Genomic DNA, 20,108 nt, shown 5'->3' with positions numbered 1-20,108 from the left:
AGCCTCGACTTTTGTCCCCAGCTTGGGTGCGCAGAGTTGGAAGATTTTCCAGCTCAGTGAACCCCACCTTTAAAAATGTCAGCCCAAGGGTCAAGATTTTGTTGGTGTTGAGCTGGAGGTGAGGGGTTTGAAATAGGAGTTGGGGCGGACGACCCCAGAACACGAACAGAAGGTGCCAGTTGTGAAGGGGGACTGGGAGGAAGGGTCACTTCTGGATGGTATGGTAGCACAGTGGTTAGCACTGCTGCTTCACAGCGCCAGGGACCCGGGTTTGAGTGTGGCGGCTAAGGGATTGTCACAGTAACTTCATTGCAGTGTTAATGTAAGCCTACTTGTGACACTGATAAAGATTATTATTATTAACAAAACACAAAACATCCCTCCAACCCTCACCCCCACACACTGCTCGTGCCCCATTCATGCTAACCTATCTCAACCCATGCACCTCTACCCATACATCATGACCCTCGGAACCCCCTTTGCCAACCTAGTGCCAGCAATGCTCACATCCCATGAAAAGGACTAACAAAAATGTTTCTGGTTCGTGTTCCTTTACCAGTACACACACACAATGACCTGCCGTGTATTTCACTTTTGGGGCACTTTTGGGGCAGCATGGTAGCACAAGTGGCTAGCACTGTGGCTTCACAGCGCCAGGGTCCCAGCTTCGATTCCCCGCTGGGTCACTGTCTGTGTGGAGTCTGCACGTTCTCCCCGTGTCTGCGTGGGTTTCCTCCGGGTGCTCCTGTTTCCTCCCACAGTCCAAAGACGTGCAGGTTAGATGGATTGGCCATGGTAAAATTGCCCTTAATGACCAAAAATGTTAGAAGGGGTTATGGGAAGTGAGGGCTTAAGTGGGTCGGTGCAGACTCGATGGGCCGAATGGCTTCCTTCTGCACTGTATGTTCTATGTTCTCTATGTTAACCCATAGGCTTCGATAAGGTTAAACCCTTGACTGCTATTTCTATGTTGGCAATCTAAACCAACTTGTCTTCACAATGGGCATGTTGTTCTTTGGGTTCTCTGTAAAAATTCTACTGTTGTTTCATGCGATTTTGAATCTTGTGCTGATTGATTGCTATGAAACAACTCTCTTACCACTGTATTGTGCACTATCAAGATGATAGTAGATGAATTAGATGGTCCTTATTTTTCAACTAGCAATATCCATGATTTCAAAAGCTCAGAGTGCAGCATTCCCTGTGCCATTGCTGCAATAACACAGCCACTAAATCCTGATGTGATTCATAGAACATTCATAGAACAGAAACATTCATAGAAACCCTACTGTGCAGAAGAAGGCCATTTGGCCCATTGATTTCGCACCGACTCTCCGAAAGACCACTCCATCCAGGCCTACTACCCACCCTAACCTTCACACTTTGGACATGAAGGACCAATTTAGCACGGCCAATCCACCTAACCTGCACATCTTTGGACTGTGGGAGGAAACCGGAGCACCCGGAGGAAACCCACGCAGACACGGGGAGAATGTGCAGACTCCGCACAGACAGTGACCCAGCGGGGAATCGACAGTTACCTGAGGCCAGAATCGAACCCGGGCCCCTGGCGCTGTGAGGCAGCTGTGCTAACCACTGTGCCACCATGCCACCCTTGGTGCCACCCTAGGTACTTGCTGTTTTTCCACAAATGCAATATGCACATTACCAAACATTGAAAGGACTTGTGTGACAACGGGAAACTGAAAAGCAGCACTTTCTGATAGCTTACCACAGAAGTTGAGTTCACAGTAATCCACTTCCAATTCAGGGTCAGTGGTGAAGCACCAGACTCCATCTTCATCATCATCTGGATTCCTGCAGTAGTTCCCGTCTAGACTTGCCGATATAATTTTATCTGCGGTGAAATTGTGCCTGTGTGGATGTTGCAAGCCCCAAGCCTGGCAATGCTTTCCACTTATTGTTACATTCAGAGTTCCTCTGTAACCTCTTCCCTGATTTGGAATGCAAGGAACTTGTGAGTCTGATTTGGGGGGTTGTGTCGGTAATGGTGGCAATTCTTCACCTAAAGGAGCAAAAACATATCTGTAAATTCTGGCTGGGCATCTCTTAATTTTCACATGAGAAATGGCCCATCATTTTGAGTCATACCTGGATCCTCTAAGCTAAGAGCTGCATTTACCCAACTAGCTGGTGCCTGAACATCTTCAGTTGACTACATCAGTGTTGCAGTCCGAAAGGTGAACCAGAGCTTGCAGAGAATGAGGGAAAATGCTGATGATGTCCCCTTGAATCTATAGCATCCTTCATCATGGAGTCATGCAGTCCCGGAAGGTCCTGGCTCTACCCTACGTTACCTGATCTGAGCCAGCCAGGATGGTGCAGCGTCTCTTGGATAAGGGAAGAGGAAGGTGGAGAAAGTAATCAAAGGTCACTGCACTTGATAGTATTCCAGCAGCCTTTCAGCTTGTGCAGTGTGGATGGTTGTTTGAGCAGGGGATTTGGTTTTGATTGTGACACCCTCCCCCACCTCCACTCCTTCCATCACCCCCACAATGATTTAGTAGCTCACCTGCTCGGAATAAGAACTGACACTTGGTCAAGTTACAGGATGGTTGCTGGTTGCCAGAGAGAGAAAAGCTTTCACGTTAAAATGGGCAAGAGTAAAAAAATCGAAAAGAATTTTCAAGTTAAAGACATAGGCTGAAATGTCCAGCCGTTTCTGTCAGTGGGATCTTCTCGAACAAGCAGAAATGCCAATGGTCACAGTAGAATGTCTGTGCAGGGTCAGTGTCATAGCCTGGGGTTAAGCAGCAAGGTCTGCTCTGTAGAAAATGCTTTGTGCCTCCTCCGTCTATACTCATCTCCCATCTAACTCCCTTGAGTCCCTGCAGTTTGAGTCACTGCCCCTCTCACAGCCCTGGAATGGACCAAACGATCCGAGACAATATACACAACATTCGCAGAAAATCTAGCCATTAAACAACTGGTGCTTGAATCTGGGAGGAAAATAAGCAGCAAAATGAGACGCACCGCAACGGGGAATGTAACACGCTTCGCTTACGACTCTTGGGTCTTTAGTGTAACACCAGGGTCCCATGTGACTGTCGCTTGGATTTCGGCAGTAGTTATTAATAAGGTCAGATTGGTTGTGTGTTTCTGGATTGTATCTGAATGCATAAACATAAAGGACCAATTAGTAACCAGGCAAAAACAAACCTCATTCAGTATAAAAATAGAAAATGCTGGAAGTATGCACCAGGTCCAGCAGTGCCTGTAGAGTGTAAGACAGAGTTAATGGGCTGAATTTTACCACCTCCCTCGGGACAGGCTGAGAGGCAGGGAAGGGGTGGGAATGGGCTGTCAAAAGGTGAGAGAAGGTGGGAATGTGGGTGTCAACTGCCCATGGTTGTCCCTCTGCCATGCCATCTTGTCTCTGGGAGAGATGGTGGTGGACAGTCCCAACCCATTGGCCATTTGACTCATTTAGATGGCTTATTAAGGGCTTCTTCCCATTATCACTGGCATTTCACCAGCAGCAGGCAGGCCTTCCACCAAAAGTTAACCCTATGGCCTCACAGGGGTTCTGGGTGGTGCTGGTGATTGTCCTGGTATGTAGGCACTCTTTTGATAATGGCGGTTTTCTGGTTAGGTGGCGCATTCTTTTCTGCCAGGTGCAGTCCCAGCAGTGGTCACTGATGCCCGGTGGCATTGCTGAGCTGCCAACCCTCTGATTGGCCAGCAGATCCTGGGCATGGGCGGTCATCATTATTAGGGATGGCAGTTCCAGGGGCAGCCAATTAGCCAACTGCCCCTGACGAGATGAGGCCCTGGGTCCCGCAATTCACAGAAATCTAGTTGAGAACAAATCAATATTTTATACAGGCTTATCATAGCTTCTTTGCTTTTGTACTCAATGCCACATTCACCACTACTCTCTGTTTCCTATCACATAGTCAATTTTGTATCCATGCTGATACAATCCCTTTTATTCCATAGGCTCTAACTTCACTGACTAGACTACGGCACTTTATCTTATATAGTCTTTTAGAAGTCTATTTATACCACATTAACTGTATTACCCTCATCAAGTCTCTGTTAACTTATCAAAAAATCTCAAGCAAATTAATTAAACAAGACTTTCCCTTCAAAAATCAATGCTGGCTTTCCTTAGTTAATCCACATTTGCCCAAGTGACTGTTAATTTTATCCCAAATTATAATTCCCAGCACCGAAGATGCACTTTTATTCACCATTAGTAATTTATTTTGCCCTATGTTAAAGGGAGGAGTGTTTTTTTTTCAAAGATTGATTATAACTTGGATTGTTTTCCTTGGAGCAGAGGAGACTGAGGGGGGGCATGATTAAGATGTATAAAATTATGAGGGGCCTAGATAGAGTTGACAGGAACAGACTTTTCCCCTTGGTGGAGGGGTCAATGACCAGGGGGCATAGATTTATTGGTAAGGTGCAGGAGGTTTAGAGGGGATGTGAGGAAAAACATTTATAATTGCGATCCCAGGGCATGCAACGCTTTAGGCCAAGTGCTGGAAAATGGGATTAGAATGGTTAGGTGGTTGTTCATGACTGGCACAGATATGATGGACTGAAATGCCTTTTCTGTGCTGTATTATTTTACCACTCCATAACAATCACAGATAACACAGAACATACAGTGCAGAAGGAGGCCATTCGGCCCATTGAGTCTGCTCCGACCCACTTAAGCCCTCACTTCCACCCCATCCCCCGAACCCAATATCTCCTCCTAAACATATTGGACACTCAGGGCAATTTTGCATGGCCAACCCACCTAACCTGCACGTCTTTGGACTGTGGGAGGAAACCGGAGCATCCGGAGGAAACCCATGCAGACATGGGGAGAACGTGCAGACTCCGCACAGGCAGTGACCCAAGCGGGAATCGAACCTGGGACCCTGGCTGTGATGCTACAGTGCTAACCACTATGCTACCGTGCTGCTCATGTTTAAAATATAGTCACAGTGAAAAATTTACCACAAGCAACCAATCGAGAGCCCTTTCTCAACCTCTTTAATTGTCAGGATGTGTGTTTCTGGTGATTTATTTATTGCCCATTCTTAGTTGCCCTGAGAAAGTGGTGGAGAGTCCTCTTCTTGAACTGCTGCAGTTGTAAAGTTTTTATATAATTAACAGATTCACTAAGCCACAGAGCAATTAAGAGTCAATCCTGTTGGCATGGGACTGGAGTTACATATAGGGCATCATATTTCCTTCTCTAGTTGACCAATTGAGTTTTGATGACAATCCAATAGCTTCATGGACACTTTTACTGATATCTATTCTCAATGTTCACAGATTTTGTCAATTGTGTATTCAAATTCTCCAACAGTCGTGATGGAATGGAATTACTAAGAACGTTTATTGCTGAATGACTTGAAAGCCGCCTCAATCACTTACTCTGCTCTGTGTGGATAGTTACTTGACCAGCGCTGACAAAGCCTCCCAGTCACTGTTATTGAAGTGTTGCCTGCATAACTGGAGCCAATGCCTTGATAGCAGTGTCCTGAATCAGAAACAAAGAATTTGAATCGCATCACATCTTTATTTCTTACATATGGAGCCGATAGGAATTTGAACATTTGACTGCTGTCCTGGTGACAGAGGTTAGGAGTTCAACTTAGGGGTGATGAGGGGAGTGTGGGTGGGTGGGGGCTGGAGTGGTGGGAGGGTGCGGAATCAGGGCTCCTCCTGATCCACATTAACTTCGCTGCTCATTCGTGGAATTCGCATCAGGGCTTTTCACTTTAAGGTCATGAGGTTAAAATTCAATTTAGGTCTTTACCCAAGACCTATAACCTATTGCTGATTTGTGTAACTGCTAATTATGGGTTGTCAAGACAGCTGGAATCTGTGCTGATCCCTCTCTTGTCTTTGCTCTCCAGTAAGGGAAGCCAAAGAAAGGTTTCATCAGGAATTGTTTTTTGCAGGATCCATAGAGGAAGAAAAGGTCATTATTAAACATATTGCTATGTATTAGAGTCATTGATGTTTCAATAACTGCTTGCAGTGAAAAGGTTGAAGTTGAGAACACAAAATAAACAGAAAATGCTAGAAACTCTCAAGAGTGATGAATAATTGTTTGAACTGGGGGAAGGAATGCGGTCCCCACGGATTGGTACTAAGACAACAACTTTTTTGATATACATCAATGACCTAGACTTCTGTATGAGCAGCAACATTTTAAGGTTAGCAGATGACACCGAACGTAAAATTATCATGAACTATGAGGAGGGCTGTGATAGGCTTCAAGAGGATATAGACATGATGGTGGAATGGGTGCATGAAACAGACAGACCTGGGAGAGACTTGCACAAATCTTTGAAAGTGGCACAACAGATTGAGAAAGTGAAATGAAGCATTTGGGAGGCACAGAGGACAAAAGCAAGTAAGTTATGTGGAAGTGTCATAAAACATTGATTTGACCTCATCTGGAGTATTCCACCCAATCCTTGACACCGTATTTGAGGAAGGATACTAAAACTTTAGAGAGGGTGCGTAAACGATTTCTGGAAATGTTTCCAGGAATGAGGCATTTCAGTCACGTGAATAGCTTGGAGGAACCAAGGGTTCTCTGGAGAAGAGGTGGTTCAAAGGACATTCAACAAGTGTTCAATGTCATGAGGGGTCTAGACAGAATACATCAAGAGATGCTGCTCCCATTGACAGAAGAGTTGAGAACCTGAGGACATCAGTTTAAGATTGGCGCCGATGGTAACCCTATAATAAGAACTAGAAAGCAGGAGTTGGACTCTCCCCCGGCGGAATGCTCAGTTTTGCCGACAGTCCGGAGGTTTCCCGATGGCGTGCGGCTGCCCCACAATGGGAAACCCCATTGACCAGCCGGCATAACGAAGCATCCCGCCGGCGGGGTGACATAGAAATGTGGCGCGGTGGGGTGGAGAATCAAGCACCAGGTCTTGATATCTTCGACTCCAAGTTTACTGTGTTCAGCAGTCACTTCTTCAATACACCCCATTGTCGCATATATCCCTTTATATTTAGTGCAGTCTATGAAAGACTAAGTGCAGTCTATTAAGCAATTAAAAGCCCAATTCCAATTTAAGTCCTAGGGAACATTAACTCTTCCGAACAAAGGTGATTAGGCGACATGATAAACACTTCTTTCCTGAATCAAGTGGGCTGGATCTGGAATGCACCGCCTGAGAGTGTGCTAGAGGCAGATTCAATCGTGGCTTTTAAAAGGGATTTGGATAAACATCTATGGAGGAAATAAAGTGCTGGGCTACAGAAAGGGCAGAGGCATGGGACCAGCAGAGTTGCTCTTGCGGAGAGCCAGCCTGAATATAATTGGCTGAATAGCCTCTTTCTGCATTGTAATCATTCAATGATTCCATATGAATGTAGCTCTGCCAGTATCTGCAGACTGAGAAACAGAATTAACATTCAGGTCAGTGATCTTTCATCAGAACTGAAAGATATTGTGGATGAGTAACTTACTGCAAAGTTCTTTCCCCTCCCCTAGTTTGGGATTTGAAATTAACGCTGTTCATCTCTAAAATGTTTAAATTCTTGTGAATTGTCATCAACTTGAAACTTTAACTCTGTTTCTCTCTTCACATGGGCTGCTGAATGTTTCTCGTGGTTTCTGCTTTTAATTTCAGAATTCCAATATCCACAGTATTCTGCTTTTGTATAAAGTATGTTTGTTTGCATAGTTGTCAAATAGTTGCGATTAATACATCCCAACAGAAGTTGGTGTTGAAGTGTCTCCAAATGTTTGAATTAGGAGGGTGAATGTTGGTGACAGGAGAATTATAGAACCTCCTGTGGCTATTCATTTCTATTGAGGCAGATTGGCATCTCGTGATAACATTCAGTGTAGTTAACGATAAACATTGTGTTGACAAATAGCACTTGGCCATGCGCTAAATGCAGTTAAATGAGTGAGAAGGCTACTTTCACAGACTAGAGCGGAATTAAATATTCTCGATCCTTACCATCCAGACAATCTTTCAGGTATCCCGGAGGGGAACTGCCCGCTCTATCACCGACGCAAACTGAAAACAAAGAATACAACAATATTAAACAAAATGATTTGATGTGTCGGTGTGAATAGCAGAGGAGGAGGAGAATAGAAAAGATGAGTATCACTCAGGCCAAGTTCAGAAACTAGCGAGTGTGAGTTCAAGTTCCATCATAGAAATTGTGAAGTTAAATTAAAATAAATCAATTTGGAAGTACAGAGCTTGTGCATTGCTGAAAAAAGTGACATGCTGTCAAAGTTTTCCATCTTGCACTCATCAGGGTAGATTTTCAAGAATACCAATTCTAGGGGCAGCAACAATTTATATTGCATGAGAGGAGAGTGCTGATTGGTTGGAAAGTAGACTCTGATTGGTGGAGGCATTGTCATGGAGAATGCACAAGGGATCAGTCAACCGCAAAATCTTTGTTTAAATTCAGACCAGGAAGGTCGACTCTGATTGGACAAGGCATTGCCATGGGGAATGTACCAAAGAATAAACCACACCAGTATGGTTGACCCTGAAGCTACCGATCAAACTATTCCGTTGTAATAAATTGAGAAAGTAGAACAAGGCACACTCCCAACCTAACACCTCCATCACACTGACTTTAGAGGTTCAAGATGAACCATGACCAGTTTTTCAGGGTACCTGGAGATGGGCAGTAAACAACAGTTCTACCAGTGATATCCACTTCCCAACATTGCATAAAGAAACATTGGGTAGGATTCTCTGACCAACGACACCGGAATCACGAAGCATGATCGAGTGAAGAATCGCGTGTCAGCCGAAAACCAAGACTGGCGCTGGGCATGCAACAGAATGCCATGCTCCGGTACCTTGATCGTGGTATTAATGCATTCTATGCCGCACGTAGAGTAAATATCATTAATTGACCTGTCCGGTATTCTCCGGGTCTTCCGCGATGCTCTGCCTCTGCCAGAAGGAATTACTGACGGCGAGGTTAACTTGTGGTAATTAAAATTGGGAAACAGATGCTGTGCCTGCTGAGGGAGAGAGCAGAGGTAGGGCATGTTCCCAAAGGCGCAGCCATGGGCTGCCGATCGCGCTGCTGGCTATGGAACATGTCTGCCAGGGCCGGGGGGAGTAGCAGGGGGTGACCAGGGGATGGGCCATGTGGTTGGGGTGTCCCCCTGGGACCAGGGTGTCCAGGCACGGGTTGCCATTGCCATGGCCTGCAAGGCAGCCATCTTGCCACGTACCCCACTGACCACCCACCGTGCACCATGATTGTGCAGAGCGACACCCTCTGTATGGGTGCCCCTACCCACTTACAACCGGGCACAACCCTGCATGCAGGGCATCAAATGGCCCACCCAAGGGGGATGCCCACAGTGGCCCCTACAGGAGGGCATCGGACGGGAACGCAGAACGTACCGCTGGCATGGGTATGCCAGCCATCAATATCCCTCTCGGCAGGCAGGGACTGGTGCTGGGGCCAGAGGCCTCTGTGGTGTTGATCATGGCGCACCTGGAACTGTGGGGGTATGAGGGATGACACCCACCCCCAGTGGCCATCGAGGTGACTGCCACCCTAAACATCTTCACCACGGGGTCCTTCCAGACGCCGAGTGGGGACCAGTCTGGGATCTCACAGACCTTGGTGCACAGGTGCATCCGTGCCATGATGGAGGCCCTGTATGCCCAGTCAGCATAATATATCAGCTTCAATGTGGACCAAGGCCACCAGGTTGCTCGGTCAGCGGAGTTTGCCGCCTTCGCTTGGATGCCCCAGCTCCCGGGGTACCGGGATCCATGCCGCTGGCGAGTGGGGCTTCAGCGTGGGCTGGGGACACTGGTGGGGGAGTGGCCAGGGGGTGGCCTGTGGGGTCGCTGATGGCGGGTCGCTGATGGCGGGTCGCATGCGCAGCCAGGGACCTGGCCATTCTCTGCTTTGTTCCTGATTTCAGCTTCTCCTTAATGGGCTGTTCATCAGCGGTCTGGAGCTCACACCAGTACTACTTTGTCCTGCAAGCAGGAAGACTCCATCAATTTAAAAAACAAATCTGCTCCTGAGTCAGCGCGTTGACATCAGGAGGACGTAGTCTGCCCCACTGGGCTCCAGGCCAGTGCACTGCTGAGGGGGCACGCATGTGCGAGACGGCCAGCATTCTGAAAGCTGGTGTCACAGCCGTTGGCCCTACTTTCTGGGATCGGATGACCATGACGAATGGCCCCGAGTTTGAAAATGACTGCGTTACAGCAATGCCCATGCCGTGACCAGGGCCACGGTCAAGCAGAGCATAGATGTCCGAAAGATGCGGTTCAGTTGCATGGATCACTCTGGATGGGCCTGCCAGTAAGGCGCTAGGAGACTCTCCCACATCATGATGGCCTGTTGCATTATCCACAACATTGTGCAGCTGGGGCAATGAGCTGGAGGAGGGGGATGAACACCAAAGAGGAGGATGCAGTGATGGGCCAGGATGGGCAGATCATGAGACCCGGGCAGGCCACATGAGGCCACACAATGTATGTGCCAGGCTACCAAGCACGGGACGCTCCAATCCACTCCAGTCCCCGTACCCCCCCCGGCTGACCACCCCCTCCCATGACCATCCTCCCTGCCCCACCTGCAACCCCCTCCAAGATTTCCTACCTGCCTCATTACGGGGTGTGGGCCCTGGGTTGACAGTAACAGCGGGTCTGGTCCATCAGATGGAGGATTAGGACGATCGACTCTGCGATGTGCTCTTGTGCTCCACTTCGTTTGACCCGTCTGACGTCTGCCTCCGGTAGCACTTCCCACCGTCCACCTGGGTGATCCCTGCCTGCAAGCTGGCCATTCCATTGCATGATCCCATCGAACCCTTGGGGTAGTGGAGGTGGGAAAGGGGTTGGGGGGGGGGAGTCAGGCTGTAGTGGGGGTGGGGCCGTTTACCCGGGGCTGCAGCCAGCTCAGCCCAGCCCACCCTTCACACCCTTCTGACAGAGTACTTAGGCCCGGTTGGAATGTTTGTAAACAGGTGTTTAATGGGAGCAGGTGAACATGTTTCGACAGGTTTGTGTCCTAGCCCCTAACACTATCCTGTGTGCTGCACCCGTGCCAACTTAACTAGTGTCTAACTTTCCGCCCTTATGAGCTCTATCTAGGTGGTTCCCCAGGCGGTACGTCAGGAGTAGAGGCAGCCTGCTGCCATTCTCATCCTGTGACCTGAGTCACATTTGTGGCTGCCCTCTGGAGCAACCAGGCCTGGACGGACCCAGCTGCCTCTCGGGTGTCCCAAGTGGCGTGGTGCAAACCCTGTTCTGCCCGTTGCCCATCGGTTGGGCCAAGGACTGGGGGGGTGTCTGAGTCACTGTGGTGTTCCGGCACCTCTTCTGCGGGGGTCACCAGCAACGGCCCCATCATCTCCTCCTCCTTCGGGGTGTCCGATGCCCCCCCGGCTACTCCTTTGGACAGGGGAGCGAGCTCCGGGGGGTTCTTCCGTCACCTGGCCCGCTCCCATCTCGCCCAGGGTCGCAATGCTCGAGGCCATGGAGCACAGAGACTGTGCCAAGTCCTTCTGTGAATGGCTCAGATCAGCCAGCACCCAGGCAATGGTGTCGATGTACTCAGCCATGGCCCGTTATGATGGGGCAAAGCTTTGGAGCGCCGCTGCAATGTCCAGGTGGCCCTAGTACATAGCTGCCTGTGACAGGGCAGCTCTGTCCTGTGCCTAGGCCACCACACGAACAGTGTCCCAGGCCTTTGACATCTTGACCCATGGCCGATACTTTGCCCCCAAGGCCTCCACGATAGACGCCATCCGTCCGGTGTTGGCCTGGGTGTCACGCATGGTTGACACCACTTCCTGTTGCTACAGGTGATTGAACTCCTTCAACTGCACCTGCAGGTGCTGGATGGTTGCTGACAACCCCTCATATAGTCCCTGGCTCTGTGTCTGCATCTCCAGCATCGATGGGGTCACCGTTAGCAGAAGCCCGAGACCTGTCTGGCCGGCAGCTAGACCCTGGGGTTGGCCCATCCTCCAGCCATCCGTCCCCTCGGGGGTTCCTACCTCTCCCTGATGTATGCCTGCACATGTGTTGGGCACAGCAGATAGTGTCCCGGGAGCCTCTTCACTAAAGTGCCCAACTGAGTTGCGTGTCTCTGGGATGGTGGAGGGTGTGGAGACAGCGGTAACAGAAAGTCGGTGTCGTCCCCGAACAGGTGCTCTGGGGGAGCCACAGGCTGGCAATGAGGCTTGCATCACTGTCTGGTCCCGCCTCGTCGCTCGATGTGCCCGGGCCGGGGCCACAAGTAGGGCCCACCTCGTCGCCAGGTAATTATGCAAGACCCAAAAGGTGATGCATGGTTGGATCGTAGATGGGGATGGTGTGGAGGTGGTGAGGTGCTGAAGTGGGGGTGGTGGAGGGGTAGAGTGGTGATGGTGGGGTGCTTGGGTGGGGGGGGGGGGGGGGCGAGGGTTATGTGGAGTGGTGTGGGATTGTGCCACGCATGCCATAGGGACACTGCAACTCAGCGAGAGCTCACTTGGTTCCCCTATCCTGCCTCCGTGACTGTCCGCTCTCTGAGCCTACCGGCCATGTCCAGTGCCCCCCCACCTGCTCTCTGTCTCCCTGCGTTGTGCGCCGCCTTCTCTTGGGGGCTGGACAGAAAATGCACATGTGAGGCAGTCGGATACAGGCAGCACTGAGGGTGGGCAGCTCGTGGCCTGTGTGTGCAGGGCACCTGGCCATGGCAGGTGGTTTCGGTGTTGGCATGTGGTGCAGGGTGGGGTGCGAGCAGACTGCCGGTGGGTGGGGTTCGGTTGCCCTCTGGGTGTTTGGAACGGGGTTGGTGCCAGGGGCACGGTGCAAGTTATTCATCCTGGCTGCCCTGAAGAGGTCATGCAGCTTTTTAATGGCACTTCTGGCCGGTCCTAGTGGTGAGGCCCATGGTGTTCGCGGCCTCTGCCATCTGCGCCCAGGACCAGTGTATGGCAGCGGGTTGCAGCCTTCTTCCCACCCTGGGGAACAGGATGCCCCACCTCACCTCCACGGCATTCTGCAGTGTCTCCACTTACGCATCCGTGCACCGCAGTGCCGCTCTTGCTGCCATCTTGTTGGCTGGAATGAGTGTGTGTTGGGAGTGGAGAGGTTACATACAGTTGCAGCTTGTCAGCCTCTTTAGTGTCAATCCCAATCCCAGTCAATGGGAAGCCGTTGTGCATTGGGAGTGCACTAGCTCCACGTGGCGCCGGTGCTAGCCCATTAGCGGATCCTGAATTGCTCCAGGACCGGCACCGCTTTCATGGTTGTAAGACACCACCAATTCAATCCTGGCATCAGCACTTCGTCTCTGAAACGGAGAACCCAGCCCATTATGTTTCTTGGTCAGAAATCCACAGACTGTCCAAAGACAGTGGATACATATTTCATAAGTCACAGAACCGAGGAGACACATCGTCAGAAGCCTAACAGCAGTCCAGCTACCTACCTTTTAGGTGGAAGGGAGAGGAATGGTGGAGGGAATGGAGAGGACTATCTGTGATACAGAAAGAATCAGTAAGGACAGAAGAAAACAACATGCAAGATGTATGAAGCCATTAAACATTTCTTACCATCATAGGTGTTCCAAAATTGTGACTGAAAAAGAGAAGAAAATTATTAATAAACAGTTTGCTGTAAAAAAGAATGTTTGAGATTTGTATTTTTAAAGTATTATTTTTAGGTTAACTGTATTCTTCTACTTCTTTAGGTTCACTGGTGCTATCCAGTATTCTTTGACTAACAGAGAGAACGGACCCATGGGCCTCTGCCGTTACAACTAGCTTCCATTGCCCCTCACTTTGGCTGAGAGGAAGGATTTTCAGGTCAAGGAGGACAATGCATGGATCCAAACCTGCCTGCTCGGTGGTATCTAGATAGCATGCCACTGGGCACAACAAACACCTTCAAATGCTCTTTTGCACTTCAGCTTATCAAAGTAACTGGCGATAACCAAATAAAAGCAAAATTCTGCGGATGATGGAAATCTGAAATAAAAACAAAAGTACTCCACAGATGCTGCCAGACCTGCTGAGATTATTCTGTATTTTCTGTTTATATGACGATAACCAAAATTGTATTTTGATTAAATATTCCAATGAATCAAAGTACTGATCCTGCATGATAAATAGCAATATAGAGTAGCTTTATACAGTAGTACTGTGGTTAGCACTGTTGCCTCACAGCCTCAGGGATCTGGGTTCAATTCTGGCTTCGGGTGACTGTGTGGAGTTTGCACTTTCGCCCCATGTCTGCGTGGGTTTGGATGCTCTATCAGAGGGTCTGTGCAGACTAGATGGGCCGAATGGCCTCCTTTTGCAATGTAGGGATTCCATGGTTCTTCTAATAGTCTCTCACTCAGTGAGCTCCTGATCCCATGTCTACTACCACTGTGTACAGAACTGAAATTTCCAATATGGGCAGGAAGTCACTGAGCCTTAAGTCCACCACACCGAGCAGTATTGTCAGAACCCAGGGATGCAACTGCCAGCCAGGGACTGGGGCAGAGTGGGGTGGAGGGGGATGCAAACGGTGCCAAACACTGGGGCTCAGGGTCTGGGGAGGGGTGGGCCTGGGAAGTATTTTCTCGGCATTCACCTTGAGCAGTTAGAGCCTCAGACCTGACAGACCAGTTTCAAAAATCGGATCTGTCAGACTGAGAGTTCTGACATTCTTTAAGCCGGTCTGTCAGTGTCGGGTCAATTTCAGTAGTCACTGCTGCTCCCGGACCGTCGATGCTGCCCAAAGTTGTGAAGCAGCAGCAGTGACTCAGAATGTTCCTGCTTGATAAATGGCACCCCTGCAATCTTAGAACCAACTGGATACTGTTTGGGGGAGGGTTGGGTGGGGAAGGCTGGAGGGAGGAGTTTGAGAGGGTCTGTTTAGAGTTGGTGGAAGGTTAGGGGAGGTTGAAGGAGGTTGCGGGAATATTGGAAGGGGGTTGAGGGATATTTGACATAAGGTTGGAGTGAGTTTGGGGGGGAAGGTTGGAGGGGCTTCGATGGATATTTGGATAGGGTTGGGGGTAGGTTGGAGCGGGGTTGGGGGGGGAAGGTTGGAGGGGGATTGGGAGAAAGGTTGGAAATAGATTGAAGAGGGATTGGGGAGATTGGATGGAAGGTTGGAGGGGGTTTGGGGGGGAAGGTTGGAGGGGCTTCAGGGGAGATTTGGATAGGGTTTGGGGTAGGTTGGAGCAGGGTTGAGGGGGAAGGTTGGAGGGGGATTGGGAGAAAGGTTGGAAATAGATTGAAGAGGGATTGGGGAGATTGGATGGAAGGTTGGCGTGGAGTTTGGGAGGAAGGTTGAGATAGATTAAAGAGGGATTGGGGGAGATTGGATGGAAGGTCGGAGGGGAGTTGGGAGAAGGTTGGAGAGATGTTAAGGGGATAGTTGGATGCGTTTGATGAGAAGGTTGGGGGAGGGTTGGAGAGGTTAGAGTGGGGTTTGGGGGAAGACTGGAGGGGTTTGGACGATGGTAGAGGGGCTGTTTTGGGAGGTTAAAGGGCGATTGAGGGGATGGGGAAGAGGGTTTGTGGGAGGTTGTGGGGAGGCAGCCTCCAGCAACATATCCTTCAACAGGATCACCGAGGTGCTGCTCTGTGAGAGTGCCATGGAAACACAAACCTGCTATCCTCTCTCAAAATGACTATGACTACATTAGTCTCCCCGCCTCCCCCCACCCATCAGGGTGAATTTCCATAGCAAACAGCAGATCACCACAATTCTCAACAATTGTACTGCTGGATACTGCAGGATTGCCCCACAATGGCCCCAGCAGTGGAAACAGTGATCAGAATTTTAAGCAAAGCTAGGGCCCAGTTCTCCCATTGAAAGGTCAGGGGTGAGCCCACATCATGTGGCTGAGAAACCTTGAGCTGATTTGACAGCTACCAGGCCACTGATTGACTCAGGATAAGACTTCCACGCTCATCCCGTCTCCAGGGGCTGGTTTAGCACAGTGGGCTAAACAGTTGGCTTGTAAAGCAGAACAAGGCCAGCAGCGTGGGTTCACCCTTCACCCTTCACCTAGCCTGCGATGTTCGTGAAACCATGTGTCTGCCTTTCTCCCACATGAGCGAATGAAACATGTTCACTTCTCGCCGAATAGGAAAACTCAGTGACTTATAGAACATAGAACAGTACAGCACAGAACAGGCCCTTCGGCCCTCGATGTTGTGCCGATTCTCACACAACAGTGGATGGCAATCTGTGAGGTGCTGCGAATACCTCCAGCCCCTGTCTGGAAAGAGACCACGACATAGAAAGAATGAATTAGCAGATAATAAAAAATATCCCATTTAAAGGGAAACAGAGCCAACTGAATAGCTCTTTCAAAGAGCTGAGACACGTGTAATGGGCTGGGTGGGCTCCTCCTGTGCTCAAAGCAGAAATAAAGTATCACTACTCATCAACATGCACCGTCTCCGATTATTGGGTCTTAGGCTTGTTTTATGATGAATGATTGTCAGGAAAACAAAGGTAGTTTTAAGGGATTTATATTTGTATTGGTAAGTATTAGGAATAAGATATAAGGTGTGATTCTCCGGAAAGATTTCTCAGTGTGGTGACAAGCGGAAACTGCCACGGGCTTCCCGTTGCTTGGCCAGTGAGGCTGGCAACGCTATTCAACGTTAATTGGTCAACTTAATGAGGGCTCACAGGCTTCTCACCGCAAATGAAGGCCCGCCACCCGATTCGCCGGGACTGTGCTCACCAGCTCCTTGCTAACAAAGTCGAGCAGCACTTAAGCAGCACTTGCTTGGCCAACCCCAGCCAGCTCACAGCCATGGTTCCAAGATGACCGGCCCCAAGATGCAGGCCTGGAGAGGCTCCTCAACGAGGTGGAGGCAGGAGGGATGCCCTGTTCCGCTGAGGGTCCCAGAGGGTGAGCCACAGAGCAGCCAGTGCTGCCTGGGATGAGGTGGCGACGGCTGTAAGCTCCGGGAGTGCCACCAGGAGGACTGGTCTCCAGTGCCGTAAGAAAGTCAATGACCTGCACCATAATAATCTTTATTAATAACCTTTATTATTTTCACAAGTAGGTTTACATTAACATTGCAATGAAGTTATTGTGAAAAGCCCCTTGTCGCCACATTCCGGCTCCTGTTCGGGTACACAGAGGGAGAATTCAGAATTTCCAAATTATCTAACAGCACATATTTCGGGACTTGTGGGAGGAAACCGGAGCACCTGAGGAAACCCACGCAGATACGGGGAGAACGTCCAGACGTCACACAGACAGTGACCCAAACCGGGAATCGAACCTGGATCCCTGGCACTGTGAAGTAACAGTGCTAACCATTGTGCTACCAGGCAGCACGGGAGACACCAATGTTACCGACCGCTTCCCCCTCGAGACCTTTCCGCCCCCACACGAGCAACCACCCCCCCAACCCTCCATGTGGCCCACAATCCTCCCTTCACCACCCCCCCTCCCTTCAACCCGCCCCCAGCCCTCCCTTCACACCCCCTCTCTCACTGCTGTAAACCATACATGTGGCTAACGATGCGCTCTCTGTGTCTCCTCAGGAAAAGCTCTCCCACAATCGGCGGGAGAGGGCCCAGACTGACAAGAGGCGTGCCAGACATACGGCTCCTCACCTCCTTCAAGGAGCAGGCCCTGACATTGACTGGGATGGCCGAGGACAGGGCGGTCACCAATGCAGAGTTTGATGGATTCCACAGAGGTGAGGATCCACCTGGCCCCACCCCGAGGACCTGTCAAATGTGAGTTGTGATTTCCATACCGAAGGGCAACACAGAGGCGCAGTGGTTAGCACTGCTGCCTCACGGCACCGAGGTCCCAGTTCGATCCCAGCTCTGGGCCGCTGTCCGTGTGGAGTTTGCACTTTCTCCCATGTTTGCGTGGTTTCATCCCACAACCCAAAAATGTGCAGGGGTGGATTGGCCACGCTAAATTGCCCCTTAATTGAAAAAAATTAATTGGGTACTCTAAATTTTTTTTTTTTTAAGTGATTGCCATATTGACTGACCCATTCCTCCCACTGACCACATGTGCATTCTCCCGCAGGTCCTCCAGCCGACGGTGCCAGCCCATCCCGGGTGGCACCCTCTCCAGTCTCCCAGCAGGGCACCTTGGAGTGGAGCTCCAAGGAAGACACGATCGATGCGTCACATCTGTCACCCCTACCCTCCACCAGTGCAGGGACACGCACCTCAGGATGGGGTGGGGGAGTGGGCCTTGGTAGGGTGCATGTTCAGAGGGTCAGATAAGTCCTCAGGGCCTGATGGGTTCTACCCCAGAATACTGAAGGAGGCTAGAGAGGAAATTGCTGAGGCCTTGACAGAAATCTTTGGATCCTCACTGTCTTCAGGGGATGTCCCGGAGGACTGGAGAATAGCCAATGTTGTTCCTTTGTTCAAGAAGGGTAGCAAGGATAATCCAGAGAACTACAGGCCGGTGAGTCTTATGTCAGTGGTAGGGAAATTACTGGAGAGAATTCTTCGAGACAGGATCTACTCCCATTTGGAAGCAAATGGATGTATTAGTGAGAGGCCGCACGGTTTTGTGAAGGGGAGGTTGTGTCTCACTAACTCGATAGAGTTTTTCGACGAGGTCACAAAGATGATTGATGCAGGTAGGGCAGTGGATGTTGTCTATATGGACTTCAGTAAGGCCTTTGACAAGGTCCCTCATGGCAGACTGGTACAAAAGGTGAAGTCACACGGGATCAGGGGTGAGCTGGCAAGATGGATACAGAACTGGCTAGGTCATAGAAGGCAGAGAGTAGCAATGGAAGGGTGCTTTTCTGATTGGAGGACTGTGACTAGTGGTGTTCCGCAGGGATCAGTGCTGGGGCCTTTGCTGTTCGTAGTATATATAAATGATTTGGAGGCAAATGTAACTGATCTGATCAGTAAGTTTGCGAATGACACAAAGGTTGGTGGAATTGCGGATAGCGATGAGGACTGTCAGAGGATACAGCAGGATTTAGATTGTTTGGTGACTTGGGCGGCGAGATGGCAGATGGAGTTTAATCCGGACAAATGTGAGGCAATGCATTTTGGAAGGTCTAATGCAGGTAGGGAATATACAGTGAATGGTAGAACCCTCAAGCGTATTGACAGTCAGAGAGATCTTGGTGTACAGGCCCACAGGTCACTCAAAGGGGCAACACAGGTGGAGAAGGCAGTCAAGAAGGCATACGGCATGCTTGCCTTCATTGGCCGGGGCATTGAGTATAAGAATTGGCAAGTCATGTTGCAGCTGTATAGAACCTTAGTTAGGCCACACTTGGAGTATAGTGTTCAATTCTGGTCACCACACTACCAGAAGGATGTGGAGACTTTAGAGAGGGTGCAGAAGAGATTTATCAGGATGTTGCCTGGTATGGAGGGCTTTAGCTATGAGGAGCGGTTGAATAAACTCGGTTTATTCTCACTGGAACGACGGAGGTTGAGGGGCGAGCTGATAGAGGTCTACAAAATTATGAGGGGCATAGACAGAGTGGATAGTCAGAGGCTTTTTCTCAGGGTAGAGGGTTCAATTACTAGGGGGCATAGGTTTAAGGTGCGAGGGGCAAGGTTTAGAGGAGATGTACGAGGCAAGTGTTTTACACAGAGGGTGGTGGGTGCCTGGAACACGCTGCTGGAGGAGGTGGTGGAAGCAGGGACGATAGTGACATTTAAGGGGCATCTTGACAAATACATGAATGGGTTGGGAATAGAGGGATACGGACCCAGGAAGTGTAGAAGATTGTAGTTTAGACGGGCAGCATGGTCGGCACAGACTGGGAGGGCCGAAGGGCCTGTTCCTGTGCTGTACTTTTCTTTGTTCTTTGTCAGTGCAGACTCGATGGGCTGAATGGCCTCCTCCTGCACTGTGGGGACTGTATGATATGATTGTATGATATGAGACCACGTCTCACAGCCAGCACACGGGACAGGGCGGCACGGCTGTGCAAGTGCCGCCGACAAGTGAGCCGGGGCCCTCCAACGTCAGAGCCCCCAGAGAACACCCATCAGGGGCATTGAAAGCCACGGAGCGAAGTAAGCAGCTGGCTGCCTCCAACTCTGATGTGCATCCTGGGGACAGCACCAGGACGTAGTGTGGAGCTACAAGGGCAAAGCACATGGAGGATCACTGAGGGCAGTGAGGGAGGGAGTATG

General features: G+C 50.0%; 1 protein-coding gene across 1 annotated transcript in view; it reads right to left on the bottom strand.

Annotated features, from left to right (window-relative positions):
- f2 (coagulation factor II (thrombin)) overlaps window positions 1–20,108 on the bottom strand; it is a 160,523-nt gene that overhangs the window by 61,665 nt on the left and 78,750 nt on the right. Inside the window, exons 3-7 of the mRNA XM_072518841.1 lie at window positions 13,553–13,577; window positions 7,959–8,018; window positions 5,398–5,503; window positions 2,995–3,131; window positions 1,733–2,026 (exon numbers count right to left, since the gene is read on the bottom strand). Coding sequence (XP_072374942.1) covers window positions 1,733–2,026; window positions 2,995–3,131; window positions 5,398–5,503; window positions 7,959–8,018; window positions 13,553–13,577 — 622 coding nt within the window. The remainder of the gene's footprint in view (window positions 1–1,732; window positions 2,027–2,994; window positions 3,132–5,397; window positions 5,504–7,958; window positions 8,019–13,552; window positions 13,578–20,108) is intronic.

This window comes from Scyliorhinus torazame, chromosome 10, assembly GCF_047496885.1.
Source record: "Scyliorhinus torazame isolate Kashiwa2021f chromosome 10, sScyTor2.1, whole genome shotgun sequence".
NCBI lineage: Eukaryota > Metazoa > Chordata > Chondrichthyes > Carcharhiniformes > Scyliorhinidae > Scyliorhinus > Scyliorhinus torazame.
This window is presented reverse-complemented; position numbering and strand designations above follow the sequence as displayed.